At 42.3% G+C, this 15,777-nt stretch overlaps 2 protein-coding genes across 2 annotated transcripts in view; one reads left to right on the top strand and one right to left on the bottom strand.

Moving 5' to 3' along the window:
• cox8b (cytochrome c oxidase subunit 8B) overlaps nucleotides 1-3,197 on the top strand; it is a 3,630-nt gene extending 433 nt beyond the window's left edge. Inside the window, exon 2 of the mRNA XM_032524394.1 lies at nucleotides 3,086-3,197. Within this exon, the coding sequence (XP_032380285.1) occupies nucleotides 3,086-3,178 (93 nt within the window). The 3' untranslated portion in view covers nucleotides 3,179-3,197. The remainder of the gene's footprint in view (nucleotides 1-3,085) is intronic.
• A 3,036-nt stretch (nucleotides 3,198-6,233) lies between these two features.
• On the bottom strand, nucleotides 6,234-14,793 carry tmem170a (transmembrane protein 170A). The gene is made up of 3 exons (XM_032524392.1): nucleotides 14,416-14,793; nucleotides 12,040-12,210; nucleotides 6,234-11,659 (listed from the first exon to the last, which is right to left on the bottom strand). Exons 1-3 carry the CDS (start codon nucleotides 14,528-14,530, stop codon nucleotides 11,529-11,531), a joined length of 417 nt encoding a protein of 138 aa, XP_032380283.1. The 5' UTR covers nucleotides 14,531-14,793; the 3' UTR covers nucleotides 6,234-11,528.
• Between the last annotated feature and the right edge of the window lie 984 nt (nucleotides 14,794-15,777).

The raw sequence follows: 15,777 nt of genomic DNA, 5'->3' as shown, positions 1-15,777 counted from the left end.
GCTTGATTAAAGCGTTATTAGCTTGATTAAAGCGTTATTAGCTTGATTAAAGCGTCATTAAGCGGTAGGTAGTGCGGTTCCGCCGCGTCGCAGCAGCGCATCTCGGCCTGACATGACCGAGCAGAATCCCGCCTGCTGGCCCCACTTTCCTCTAACTGCGTCAAACTTTACATGTTCATGCTTCACTCATACTTATATGAGCTGATATGTTCATTTACAGAACTATTTGTCCGCGCGTCATGCTTATGAACGACTTTTATTTCATCAAACGAATTTTAATGTTGAAGTCTTTCGACATGTGCGACTGTATCTCGCCATTATTCCGCCTAAATCCAACACGTAGGCTACACATGTCGGCTCGGTAATAAATAACCCCGCAATATGGAGACTATATATCCCTGGAATGGCCACGTAGGCTTAATATCACATATCCTACAGCAGACTATGCAGGACTGGGCATTTCTTCTACAGTGGGAATTAGTTGCGGGTTGGAGTGTGTATAAGTTGGAGTGTACTGTAGTGTGAGGTTTGTGTGTGTGTGTGTGTGTGTGTGTGTGTGTGTGTGTGTGTGTGTGAAGCAGGTGCCAACTGACTGACCTTGATTTTGACATACAAACATATTAACCACTTTATGAGACCCAGAAGCCTTTTATAGCAATTATCTCACTGTAAGATAACATATAATAGCCTACATTTGGGCTTCATAACCAAAAAAGATATTATTTTCTCAGTTGACACCCTCTATTTTGTCATGTCATGTCCCCCATGGCCCTCAATGCTGGGCTATGAGAAATCAAATTAGAAAAAAGTCCATCTGTTTTTTTATTCACATAAATATCTTTATATTTTTTACAGGTCATGTTTCTTATAATAGAATATGTCCATTTCATTACCAATACATTTAATAATTATATACAGAGTGCTTCATTAGTGACCATAACGGGTTTGAAGACTAATTGTTCCCAATTTAATAAAATAATGACCAATTAGAACAGGGATTTAATTCAGTTCAATTTTATTTTATTTATAATCATCAAATCATAGCAATAGTTATCTCAAGACACTCTACAGATAGAGTAGGTCTAGACCACACTCTATAATTCACAAAGCCCCAACAATTCCAGTAATTCCCCCAACAGCAAGCATGTAGTGTGAAAGTGGCGAGGGAAAAAAAGGGAGAAACCTGGGCCAGACCCAGACTCTTGGTAGGCGGTGTCTGACGGTGCCGGATGGGGGCCATCACAGTCACAGTAAAGATATTGGAACTATGATGGCGTAGCAGGGTACTGCAGGGAGTTACAGGACGTTGCAGGGTATTGTAGAGCAGGGCGTGGACCAGGACCACGGCAAAAGCTGCAACCATGATTTAGGTGCCACCCTAACTTAAGGAAAACTTTTGGGCGAAAAAAAACTTTAAAAAATATGGAAGTTCCTGAAGGTGGGAAAATATGTTTCTGTGGAAGTTAAACATGTCTTTAATGTTGTGGGTTTGTTCAGAAAAGTTCTACATTTTGGTAAAAAATCCAAAAAGTGTCAATGTCCAAATGTCCTACTACACCCTGTCGGCCCTGGAGGGCAGTTCAGTGACACGCTGCCCCCCCCGCTGTGTGACGGAGAGATACAGCAGATCCTTCCTTCCAGCGGCCGTCAGACTGCACCAACACTCTTGACTCCGTGCAGTATATCCTGCATCCCATGTGCCATTGTTATTTTTACATCTGTGCATCATTTTTAATTTGGGCAAATTGTCAAAGTGCAATTTAATAATGCAATAGTTCATGTTTAATTTATTGTGTTATCTTTGCTGTTGCAAAATGCAATTTCCCCACTGTGGGACAAATAAAGGTTTTTCATATCATATCGTACCGGTTCTTAGAGAATGACATATATAAATATATAAATAAATATATATATATATATATATACTCTTTCATTAAATGTTCGGTTCCATTTAGCTCAAAGTTTGACCCACTTTGAGAGGTAATGACTTCATAACAAACCAGGAGCAAATTAGAGTCTGGTCTATCTGTAAAGTTTCTGTTGAGAGAGATAACTCCTGGATTTGACACAATATAAATAAAAATGAATTAGATTAAGAAGAGCCAGACAAATGCTTCAAATCGTGATTGTGCTGATTGAATCAGGACATTTAGACTTTCTACTGAAGCTGCAGTAGCACGTCATTAAATACCAGAATGCCTGGGTTGCTGCTTGGAGTCCTGAAAATAGATGGGCAGAGTGTTGTTTTTGGACAGACTACAGAATCAAAAATGTCTTTTTATTGTGTTTCTTGCCAACGATAACAGCAACCTTCTTCTCTTATGACCAAATTGGGACACAAGTCGAGTAAAGAACCAGTGGAGTAAAGCGTCACAGAGGACCAGGGTTGGTCCCACACAGCCAGAGCAGAAGGGAGAATATGTGTAATCCTCCCTTCCTTTAGCTGTGGAGTCTTTGTGAGGTCGTGCGGTACAGGTTTTTAGTGGTCGCTGTTTTTAGGCCCGTTTTGGTACCATGGCAACAAGAGTTCTCGCGAGAGCACAATGTGAATTGGCTCAGGTAGTTACTCTGGCATCGAGTAGTGCTGCTCATTAACTATGCCCTGGTAGCCCAGCTGCACCAATCACATCGGTTTATCTGATGTAGGCGGGGCCAGAGGCAATTTGCACCAATCACATCGGTGTATCTGATATAGGCGGGGCCAGAGGAGAGCTGCACCAATCACATCGGTGTATCTGATATAGGCGGGCCAAAGTCGAGCTGCACCAATCACATCGGTGTATCTGATATAGGCGGGGCCAGAGGAGAGCTGCACCAATCACATCAGTGTATCTGATATAGGCGGGGCCAGAGGAGAGCTGCACCAATCACATCGGTGTATCTGATATAGGCGGGGCCAGAGAAGAGCTGCACCAATCACATCGGTGTATCTGATACAGGCGGGCTAAAGTTTTTTTAACATTTCACACTCATTCAGCTGCCTAAACCGGCTTGGGTGCTGCACCTAAGACTTAAAATGGCAGGAAACCCTGAAAGTAGTCCCACATGCTGCTCAGTGATCTCTCTGTGTCTGTGTGCCCCTCAGGAGCAGGTGATAGCCATGACTGCCCTGTTCGTGGCCATCTTGGGTCCCTCCGGCTGGATCCTGGCTCACCTGGAGGACTACAAGAAGAAGTAGTAGAAGAGGAAGAGGAAGAGGGAGAACAGAGAATCATTCCGGCCCAGATGAAGATGCAGATCAGCCGCCCCCTCTCCCTCCAGGCCTCTCCCTCGCCCCCGTCTTTCTGATCAGACCAGATGCCAGTTTTCTGCTTTCAAGTTTTTTCTGCACATCTGTGCACCGATCAACCACTTACCAATAAATACATGTTCCGTGTACAGAGAAGGGCTCAGTGTGTGTGTGTTGGGTTGCAGATGTTGCTCTGGTTGAGGTAATATCTGAAATTGCACTGATAAGCAAGACCACGCCGAATCTGCAGAAGCAAACCTTTCTAGGGTTGAGTACCGAAATTCAGTTCCTTCCCAACCGGATAGATAGAACGCAAATTTCTATTCCTCATTTTGATTAATCTGTTGACTGAAACATTTTCCTTCTGTTGCTCCGAAACAGACTTAAAAACATCAGACTTCCTCTGTAGACTACCGTCAGCTAGCTACGTAAATGAAGGCTTCTTTTAAAACGCCATATTTCCCTCTGGGCTCTGGTTACCATACCAACTCACATTTATTTAGTTGTTACTTGTTAGTAGTGTAACTGTCATTCATTGTTACATTAGTGTAGTTGTGTGTTTGGTGACTTAGGTTTACTTATTAGATTTTCAATTTTAAAAACCACTAAGAGCCTTTCTTTGATGTAATTTTTCAGTTTTTCAATAATCGGTTTAGGAATCGGAATCGTTTTAAAAGCAGCGGTTCGGCATCAAAAATCCCAAAATCAAAAACCCATCCCTCGTTTTAACACCAAGCAGAAAAACTCTCTTCTTTTCTTTGGGTGTGTTGGTGAGGCGTTCAGGGCTAACGACGATCATATTCACAATTGATTCTTCTTCTGTTTAGTTTAATAATTAATAGATTAAGCGATACAAAACGTCAAATCAAAACACAAATCATCACAGTTTGTGTCTCTAAACGTCCTGACACAAAGAAATTCTGTGTACACACACACACACACTTTGACATTTCTGCTTTATAAAAAGCTTCAACCATTGTCAAAATAGTTGGGGATTAACTTTCTGTCAATCAATTAATGGATTAATCAACTAATGGTTTCCATGCCAACGCCATTACGTTAAGTGCACACAGTGGCAGTGTATGCTAGCATCATCACACGTTCACATGTTGATCACTGCACACCAAGTGACCCTGAATGCAGCACGGTTTGGCTGGGCGAGACATTAAATGAATGTTATTGGCTCGTGTTATATCAACAAAGGGTTTAGTTAGTTCTGTTTAACGTGGTGGAAGACAAAGATATGTCTGCAGTAATTACAGGGCAATTAATACAGGTAGAAAAAAGTCATTTGGCACATATTTTAAGAAGTATATGAAAGAATTTTCTAGAAACATCCTCTTCATATATGCTGAATTGTACGCTTTTACACTTTTACAGTAACTACATTACTTTCAGATAATCTTTTTAGGAAATTATACCAAAACAACAGATAGGTAGAATAAGGTGTTACCCCACAGAAAGATCAAAGAGTGTAACCAGCATATACTATACATCTATAGAATACAATAACTATGTACATTCATTTCAGTTTCTGAACGTATGTAAAGTTCCATACATATTGTGTACAGTATGTTCACTGTATCCAGTATGTCTACCACATCCTTACTTGTACTTTTGAATTTCTTCAATGTAATTGGTTTTTTATGTTCTGTGAAAAACATATGTTTTTGGGCATATGTTTTTAGTGGTTCATGTGCAGGTCACGCTGCTAATCCAGGCAGTTCATATCGGCCAGACACAACACGGTTAATCCACTCACCGCTCAGCTGTCTCACCTCCTCTTCAGCTCTGTCTTCTTAACTGATTTTTCCTCTCCATTTCCTTCTATCTTGTCTTTGTCTTCTTTTTACTGTTTCCTGGCATAAGGCCTCTTACTCTTACTCTACGCCGGACACTCTCAAAGTGCCCAAATCATTCATGGTAGAGAAAAAAAAATATTTTATGAAGAGGAACAATACAAAAAAGGCAAGAAAATATAAATAAGAACAGACAAAAAAAACTCAAAAAAAGACAGTAATAAGAAGGAAGGAAGTAAGGTAAGAATAGGTTGAAACAAATATGACAAAAACTTCAAAAAATAAAAGCAACAAACTTGTAAAAAAAACTGTAAGGAAGGAAGGCAAGAATACGTCCAAAGAAGGTGACAAAAACATCACATTGTTAGTAGAAAAAAAAAAAAGTCTCCACGTAAAGAGATAGAACAGTCTGGTACGACAGTCATGTAACTGAAAAACATTTAAAGAAACATTTCAAATGTTTAGAATCAATATATACAGTACGTATATGTATATATCTATATATATATAGATAGATAGATAGATAGATACTGTATGTGTGTCTGAAAATACATTAAAATGAATCCAACATGTTTGTAAAGGTAAAACTTTTAAAATATACACAACATGGATGACTTAGTAAGCCATAACCAGATAGTTAAACTTAACGGTTCACTGTTCCACATTTCTTTCAGATTTTTTTTTGGGGGGCTTTTCACTTTATTCAACAGTGACAGTGGATAGACAGAAATGGGGGAGAGAAAGAGAGGGGGTGACACGCAGCAAAGGGCCACAGGTCACTGCACAGGACTGAGACTACATGGAGCGCACGCTCTTACTGGGGACCCCTCTGGGTCCTAAAAATCGAGATCCCTGTTTTAATAATAATGTATAGTTTAGTAATCACACAAGGGGAAATTACAATGTTTCCACTCTGTTATTACACACAGGCCTGAACTACACACACTCAGCTCAGTAGCTAAACATGTTGGGGGGGGGGCTGCCCATTGAAGGGCGCCCAGAGCAATTGGGGGTTCAGGAGGTGAACCGGCACCTCTCCAGCTACCAGTCCCCCACCAGACTTTGGCCCGAACGGGGATCGAACCTGCGACCCTCCGGTTCCCAACCTAACTCCCTATGGACTGAACCTAAATAAAGAAAGCAGCTCATTCTCAGCTCTCACCACTAGAGGGGGGGTAAAGGACGTGAAGATGCACCACAACATGTTAGTTAAAACATTTTTATTCCATGAAAATATTAACCATTGGCACTTAATTTACTCAATTTTTAAAACAATTTCCATTCGCAAAAAACAGAACTAAATCAGTCCAGGAATGTGGAAATAAATGGTTCTGTTACAGCAGATGCTGAGCATTACTTTCACATTTGTGATTTATTTACATAACTTGGCTGTGGATTAAAAATCATTTCTATCAATACACCCGGCAAACCAAATTAATTGGGAGCTTGATGACAATTTTTTAAATATTCGTATGGGACAACGGCAACTATGGAAGCCCATCCCTGGCAGAATCATAAACAAATGTAGGGGAAATTATGATTCTTCAACATCAATGTTGACATTCCAGTTTAGCCCATTCATAAGGACCAGCCAGCCCAAACTAATGCCGGGTTCAGACGGATTAGTCAAATTATTACCACTGGATATCTCACTTTAATTTAGCATTCATATTTTTATTATTCCATTGTTTTCTTCCCCTTCCTCAGGAGAAATGAGACCGGCATACGTACCAATCAGAGGGCAGCTTCATCATTAGTGTTACTTAATGATCTTTAAGTGTTGGCGTAACACTTTGTGAATCAACATTCTTTAGCCTGGTGTATGCTCCTGTGTTAAGTTCTAGAACATTCACACAGGGACTTTAAGTCTATCTGAGGACTCTGAGACGGCCTCGTCTGTGTGCATGGACGTGTGCTGCAGCAGGAAGTAGCTGCTTTTGGTCTCTGACCTTTTCCTCCTGATAAAGGAGTACAACATGTGGAATTCATGTTTATGGTCTTAACGTGGGTCGGATGATCAACAGAACTCAGAGACATACGCCTTAGTTCTGAAATCAAACGCAGATAGAGGAGGCAACCCAGTGGATGAAGGTGCTAAACAAAAAAAACCTACAAGTTCAGGGTTCAACGCTAAGGGTTAGGGTTTTTACACTTGTCCGATCAGGCAAGTTAAATAAAAAAATAATAATCCTTTTTCAAGGAAAGACGTTAAAAACAAGTTTGGAAAAACAGGGAGAGAAAGCCATCAAAAAAAAAAAAAAATACAAAAAAAAAGTGTTGGAAAAAATATCGCAAACCGCCCCACCCCCCTTTAAAGAAAACACCAAAATGTCAAAAAAACGTCGGGAGAAAACAGTCAAGAGCATCGAGCACCAACTCAGTCCTGGATTGGTCCAACGGCACATTTAAACCATATGATTATGATACGCTGACGCTGTTTTATTCGGGGCAACCCTTCCCGTTTCCAGACTGAAGTCGCCAACGTGTGCTGCTGTAACAGAACCAGAGAGGACACGCACAGATTCTCAAAGAGATAACTACACAACCATAAAAAAATAAACATTCTCCGACACGTGCAGCGTGAAGCGAGGCCAAGGGCTCGTCTGTTTCTGCGTCAGCCGCGGTTCACTGAGGTGCTCGGATGGTTTCACGGCGTCACCAAGTCTTTGTAGGAACAATGATGTCACTTTCATTTCCCTGCCTCTAATGGCCGTGCTCTTCTAAAAATATATGTTCAGTGCGATGCCACACACTGAAATTACAAATCTGAAGACGTTAGTGGCGCGGTGTGGCAGGAAATCTCTCGAGCTTCTAAAAGACCCACCATTAAAATGGTCCTGCAGGACAAAAAGGCAAAAAAATAGCCGCTGCTGTTGGTCTCAAGTCTTCAGCTAACTAGCAGTTTGAAACTATTCCTGTCCCATTGTCTGTCCCACATCTGGAGCCTTGTCCTTACAATCTGAGTCAACATTATTTCCTCTCATAGTTTCCTAGATTGTATTTCCCAGAACTAAAACATGAGCCAAACATTCTTGATTTGCTCCACGTCTAACATGCACTGAGACGGTTCCTCCAGATGTAACAGAACTGAAGTGGAGCTGGTGAAGTACATGAGAAAATAAATCCAACCATCTTTGGTCTGAAGGGTTAAAGAAATTATTTTTTGGAGTTATATGAGAATCTGCAGTTTGCTCCCTCTTTACTCCCAATCCCGGGATCCTGGAGATTATAATGGCATCTGCAGCAAAATATAGGAAAACTATATTTCCAATGGGAACGTGCAAAACAATCTGCACCACAAATAAAATAAACCAAGTATGGAACAAAGACAGAAAATCAAAGACTCCCTGGACTGGAGCTGGGGCCAGATGTTGAAAACATGCACATGCCAGTTCCCACACAAGACCTGGGATTTCTAAAAGAAGCCCCTCACGCAGACTCTAGACCAGCTCCAGCGTCTTCTGGAGAGATCTGGGGCTGATACGGTCTCCAGGAGATTAGGAGGTAACCTTATGGTTAGACACGTTCAGGCGGTTGGACAATTTACCGGATTGTTACCATCTCTGCATTAGGCACGGCGTTCTGTTAAATGTCAATCAAAGGTGCATTTATAAGATTTATGAGTGATCGAGTTTTACCACTCCGTTTGTAATCCTGAATTGGGAAGCACTTTTGTAGAGCCCGACCGATGTATCGGGGGGGCGATAGTAGGCCTTTCCCAATCTAGCGGTATAGGCATTATTAAAGGCCAATAAAAAATAAAGAAAAAAAATCATTCATCAGTATTGTTTATGACAAATAATTCTGATGAATTAATCTTTAAAAAATAAAAACGGACTGTCAACCATGTTGAGTGTTGGCGTTGCATAGTCTGTCCACCAGAGGACGCTCTACAGCGTCCCTGTTGGCAACACGGATTATTTTTTTGTTAATGTGTTATTGTTCAAAGGACTTTAGGTTTCATATCTTAAGCTTGTGTTTTTATACATTTTATTTATCAGAACTATAATATATTTTGATGTTCCTCTGTTCTGTTGACAGTGACACTAACACAAATTATCATATTTTACTCATAAATAACTACAAAAAACTAATGTTAGGGAAATCTGTTTTGCTACGCAATTTTGTTTTTAAATATAGATCTGCAGATATATCAGAATATCAGATTTTTAAATCACCAAAGGTTTGTATTAATATCTGCCTTAAAATTCCTTTATTGTTGGGTTCTATTACCTATGATATTTCACTTGGTGGCATGCTTACAAAGTGCATATTAATTACGCAACTCATTTTTGGCCCCGGGACACTCTAGTGTCAAACTCAAGGTCCGCGGGCCAAATCTGGCACCTTGCAGATTCTGATCCGGTCTACATATCAATTTAAGTTCACTATGACCTCTGGCCCACGTAGTTGTGCGCTAAACCAAAAAGACGGGACAATGTTTTTCAAACTACAATTACACAAAACTCAAAGCAGGACTCAGGCCTGGGAACCAGGTTGTTGTAAATTGGGTTGTGTACTCTTAAACATGTAGTCGTTTGATTTGCTAAAGTCTGAGATGGCTAAGGAACTTTTTTGCTGACTTTTTCATGGCGTTATAGATTTATACAGACCAAATTGCGAGGGAGAAGACCGTATGAGACATGCAATAATACAGTCAAAATATTTTACCTTTACACCAAAAGCATGTCAATAAACTCTACATGTCCGGCCCTGGATGGGACTCACTTTCCATGTCAAGTTGATTTTGACACCCCTGCTCCAGCCGATTCATCTCGCCCTGTTTATAGTCCAGAGAAGACATTTTCATCAAATCCAATGATGAGGCAAAGTCATTTCTTGATGCAATTTTTACAGCAGCAGCTTATCATCAAGACAAAGATACAAAAATAGAAATCAAAACCAATGGAATAGTGACTCCTGTCACAACAGTAGATCCATGTCTGGTACTGGCGTCGGCAGCTAGTGTAACTCACTACTGAGTAGTCGTTTAAACAGAAACAGCATCACTTATAAGCTCCATCTTTCTCCTCATTAAAGTAAAAGTTTTCCATGTGGAGTTCACCTATGTCTGTGTGTTGCCTTTGATAGGGACGCACGCAGAAGCACCGGTCGGCTTCCAAAGCAACTAAATATGACGAGTCCAACAACTAACAACTACACTTCTGTTCAATCACCGTATTACAACGTAATACATCTAGTGCAGAGAAATAAAAACAGCAAAACCTATTTGGTCATAAAGATTGAAAAGCTACAAAGACCTGGAAATCATTTAGAATATATACAAATCAGTTCAGTGTCCCAAAATGACACACCTGTAAAAACATCGTGTCATTCAAAGAGAGAAAAGCAACGATCAACAACTCTTTTGGGGTTTGTTGAGTAATCTGAGCGCACCTCTGATCTATTCACTCACAACCAAACACACCAACCAAGAGGATGAGAATCTGAACACATTCTATAGGCTGCATTTGCAGGGCAGAATAAAAAATTTAAAATGTTGTGTCCTCGTAAAAACGTTAAAAACCTCTATGCTTGTCTGAAATAAATTAGCAGAGAAAGCTAGAAGGGAACGTGTTGCAGGAGCTTCTAACTTATTAAGAATGAACAGTAACACACAGGCAGTCAGACTAGAATGAAAGGAGCAAGAGACGGTGTTAAAGAAAGACAGCCCTGAAGATAAACACCACTTTGGAAGTCAGAAAAAAGAAGTTAAGGCCTCAAGGAAAAAAAATAAAAAAATAAAAAGCCAGAATCTTGCATATAACCATCATCTTCCTGCCTGTTATTCTGTCTCTCGGCAGGCAAAATGTTGTCAGACCGATAGTGAAAGACACACACACACACAGACACAGACACAGACACACACACACACGGAAACACACACACAAACAAACAGACACAGCCCCTGAGAAAGTTAGTGTCATCCTGCTGCTGACCGACAACCCCGGCAACACGGAACAACAGCATCCTGCTGCCTTCACACCACACTGGAAGAACTATTATTAATAATTATTTAATAATATTATTTAAAAATGCCGCTAACCCTGGGAGCGCATCATCAATATATTTTAAAGATCAGAGAAAAGTGTGTGTAGTGTGGTTGGCCCGGGATGTGAAAGCAGCGCTGTGCTGTCCTACAGTGGACATCTTTCAGAAGGCTTAGTGCTGCAAACACACACCTCCAGTTTACACACGGCTCTTTCTTTCATAGTTCAATCAAATCCGCTCCGGTCTTGGTCCATCAGTAGGAAAATGACGCCATGTCCCGGGCCCTACTGGTTTACATGGGAACCGGGATTTTCCAGAGAGCGAGTCTTGTTCCGCGTTAAACTCGGGTTCCGCCAAGAGAAGGTGAGACCGGTGTCAAGACTCAGCCGGCAGCATTGGGGCCAGCCTGCGGGCCAGCCTGCGGGACAGCCTGCGGGACAGCCTGCGGGACAGCCTGCGGGACAGCCTGCGGGACAGCCTGCGGGACAGCCGGGCAGGCCGCGGCGCTGCTAAAGGGTGGCAAGCACCCTGAAGAAGGAGATGAGGAGGACACAAAATGACTGTCCCACACCGAAAAATAGAGCCTCCAAATGGATCATCCTCTTTCCTGCAGCCTTGTACACACCTGCTATGGCTGCACCTTTAAAAAAAAAAAAAAAAAGAATAATAATAATAATGAGACAAACACATTTGACAGATTTATTGTTTAGTTTGACCTAAATTGCTATGTCTGTCCCTGGTTAGTCGACTAATCTGCAGTTTTTTTAAGATTACCTCCTTTTGCCTCCAGTGTGACTCTAGAGCAACAGGAACAGGAGCCACCATGGGCTTAGTGGATAAGGGTGGTGCTGCCCCCCCCATGGCCCAGAAAGAGTTTTCACATAGACATTGTATGACAAAAGAAACTTTTATATTTGAGCGGATGATTTTTTTTCCAACTTACCAGCCCGAACACTTTAAGGGTCCTTGTTTAAGACGTCAAGTTTTAACATTTTAACACTAACTGACTTTAAGACTTACTGGTGAGGACTCCCCCACAAAGTGGTCCCACGATGCCCATGAGGACGATGGCGATGGGAATGAATCGGGCAATCTTGTGCTGGCGCAGCGTGGCGAGGGCGAGCAGCGCTGCCGGCAGGTGGAAGACCAGCGAGGAGACCGCTGCCCACAGAAACACTCCGTACCACATCTCTGGAAAAACACACAAGCACGCAGACACACATCACTGCATGCCTAATATAGTGCACGTTGTTTACAGGTCCACCGTGCACTAGGACAATTCAATTAGGGCATTCAATTATTCATTACGGTGATCCCAGCGGTCTGGCTCCACAGCCTTCATTTCCTCTACACAGGGGGACACACCAGAGCAGGGGGAATGAGAGGGAGAAACGCCACTACAGGGGGGACACCAGAGCAGGGGGAATGAGAGGGAGAAACGCCACTACAGGGGGAACACCAGGCAGGGGGAATGAGAGGTTGATAACGCCACTACAGGGGGAACACCAGAGCAGGGTGAATGAGAGGGGGGGGACACCAAGCAGGGGAATGAGAGGGAGAACTCCCACTACAGGGGGAACACCAAGCAGGGGGATGGAGGGGGGGGACACCAGAGCAGGGGAATGATGAGGGAGAACGCCAATACAGGGGGAACACCAAGGCAGTGAATGAAAGGGGGGGACACCCAGAGCAGGGAATGAGAGGAGAAACGCCACTACAGGGGAACACCAGAGCAGGGGAATGAAGGGGGACCACCGAGCAGGGGGAATGAGAGGGAGAAGCCCACTACAGGGACCACCAGAGCGAATGCGAGGGGAAAGCCACTACAGGGGGAACACCAGAGCAGGGGAATGAGAGGGGGGGGGACACCAGAGCAGGGGATGAGAGAGAAACGCCACTACAGGGGAACACCATGAGCAGGGGGAATGAGAGGGGGGGACACACCAGAGCAGGGGGAAGGATAGGGGGAAACGCCACTACAGGGGAACACCAGAGCAGGGAATGAGAGGGGGGGACACCAGAGCAGGGGAATGGAGGGGGGACACACCAAGCAGGGGGAATGTAGAGGGGGAACGCCACTACAGGGGAACACCAGAGCAGGGGGAATGAGGGGGGGGGACACCGAGCAGGGGAATGAGAGGGAGAAACACCAGAGCAGGGGAATGAGAGGGGGGTACACACCAAGCAATGGGACGAGCGGGGGAAAACCAATACAGGGGGAATGACAGGGGGGACACACCAGAGCAGGGGGAATGAGAGGGAGAAACGCCAATACAGAGGGAAAGAGAGGGGGGGGAAACACCAGAGCAGGGGGAATGAGAGGGGATAAAGTAGCAGAAGATATTCCTTTTTAAACCGTAATGCAGCAATATAGGCATAAATATAGCATATAGCCAGCAATATAGGCATAAATATAGCATATAGCCAGCAATATAGGCATAAATATAGCCTCAGTCTAATGCTTAAAGAATGCAGATGCTTTTATACAGGTGACGGGCTCACTGTGGGGTCTGATGAATATGGAAATGATGTGACTCATGTGCTACGGCCTTCACCCACCAGATCTTAACACTCCACAGCCCCCTCTAAACACCAAGTGAGGCAGTATTTCTGATGGACTGCTGCTCATCCCTTCCAGGAGAGTTCCACCCCGAAACTGCTAGAAACAATGGCCTACGCTCATGGACACATACTGCGTGTTCTTCATCACATTAATGGACAAAACGGACACACCAACACATGAGCAGTCGGTGCATTCAATCAATGTTAAATCCCAAATGCGTTCAAATATTTGTCTATGCTCAAGTGACTTTATTTAACTTTTAAAAAAGGTTTCTGAAACTAATTTTTTCATCTAATGATCATAAATATTTAAAAAAAAAAAATGTTTATATCGTTTTTAATAATGCCTCTGCCCGGTCCCATTTTTAGTCACAAAAAAGTGTAATGGTTAAATGTAAGAAAAAACACACACACACACACACACACACACACACACACACACACACACACGATAGAATACAAAATAGAGGAGCTGTAAGAAAGTGTTCTTAACTACAATGTTCTTACAGTGACACCTAAAACAGCTAAGCACATCGTAATCCTACAATGATAGATTATACTCGCCATTTTTAAACATTTTTACACATTTGTTAACCATCGCTTTGGACAAAGTCCGACTATGAAGCAGGAAGTTAGCTAGCTAGCTTCACGAATACAAAACCTCTGGACAATGCTAACGCTAACAAACCAGCGTTAACCTCTTATGGGGATACATTTTAACGTTGCCATGTTCCTTAAAAGGGAAACACCAGACGCGACTTCATGTGATATCCATCCCCCGTCTGGGTACTTAGCTAGCTATGTTAGCTGACAAGCTAGCCAACATCAGCCCACCTGAGAAGTCGTTGAGAGAAGTGTCGTTGCCTCGGTGTGTGCCATTCTTTCTCGGCACTAAATTCAAACCGAGTATTTGCTGGACGAGGCCTATCTCGCTGTACCTATCCTGCATTACTCACACTGAAACTACACACTGCATCTGTGAATCAAAGACTTGTAAAACCACAAGAGTAAGTGAGGGATTTGCTAAGCCTCGGGTCTGGTCTTGACGCAAGACTGGCTAGCATCAAGCTAGCTGTCAACATAACTTGTTTTGACGTCACCAAGCGCGATATCCGACCCAAGCTCATGGATGCATTGTAAACCCAGGAGGAAGTCTGTCAGGTACTAGCGCGAACTCAAAACAAGATATCTGGACGGAACTAAACTGAAGTAGAGGTCATAAAACTTCAGATTATGCAGAGTAAATATTGTTGCTGGTGATTACGAATCCTCCTCAAATAGGTTAATTGGGTTTGAATTTACTTCGCTAGGAATTAGCCTGCCTGGGAGGTTAAACTCCGGGAATATTTAGCTCGGCGTAAAGGTGCAATTGTGACGCTGGGATCAAACGGCCATTACTAGTTACTAACCCAAATGCAAGTCTCCCTTCTTTCAAATGTTTGGTTCACTCAATCATAACCATAATGAAGTTCTAGAGAAAGGTTTCTATAGAGATTAGTATTTACATAATAACATACTTTGTATTTTCTCATCTGTTTTAGATTGTAAAGGACTTTGTGGAAGAGTATTGTTAGGCTAATTATAACCATAGAAAGCCATTTCTGAGAGGGCTGCCCCCTCTAAATTGGCCAAGCTTTCTTTAGTCGATTATTCACTTATGTTTTTTTTCATGCTGAATGACTAAAATAAAGATTTAGAGTGGTGCTTTTGCAATGTTCTTTGTGGAGAAACCCAGTTTTACGGTAAATGGTCTTTTCTAATCCAAACGATCAGTAAGAACGCACTGATATGTCGATCAAACGGACTAGTTGACTAAGAATTTCTTTAGGTCGAGGACAGCTCTAATTTCTTTAGAAATTGCAGTTTGAATGTTGGACATTTAAAAGTTGACATTGCATTGCTGGCATACGTGTAAGGTGGTGAAATAGTAATAATTTGAAAAGTGGGAGTCCAAAAAAATCTGAATCTAACTAATCCATAACATTTCTGTGTCAGGTAAATGTAGTACAATGTTTTCCTTTGAAGTACAAGTCAGTAGCATACAAGTGCTTTTGGGGTTTTCTGTACATTATATATTTCAGGGTACAAGGAGTTAGAATAAGTAGCAGTCAATAATTTTCATATCTAAACATCACAATAAATCCATAGCCATTATCTACCATGAGTTGCCGTGTGTGTGTGTGTGTGTGTGTGTGT

Source organism: Etheostoma spectabile, chromosome 8, assembly GCF_008692095.1.
Source record: "Etheostoma spectabile isolate EspeVRDwgs_2016 chromosome 8, UIUC_Espe_1.0, whole genome shotgun sequence".
NCBI lineage: Eukaryota > Metazoa > Chordata > Actinopteri > Perciformes > Percidae > Etheostoma > Etheostoma spectabile.
This window is presented reverse-complemented; position numbering and strand designations above follow the sequence as displayed.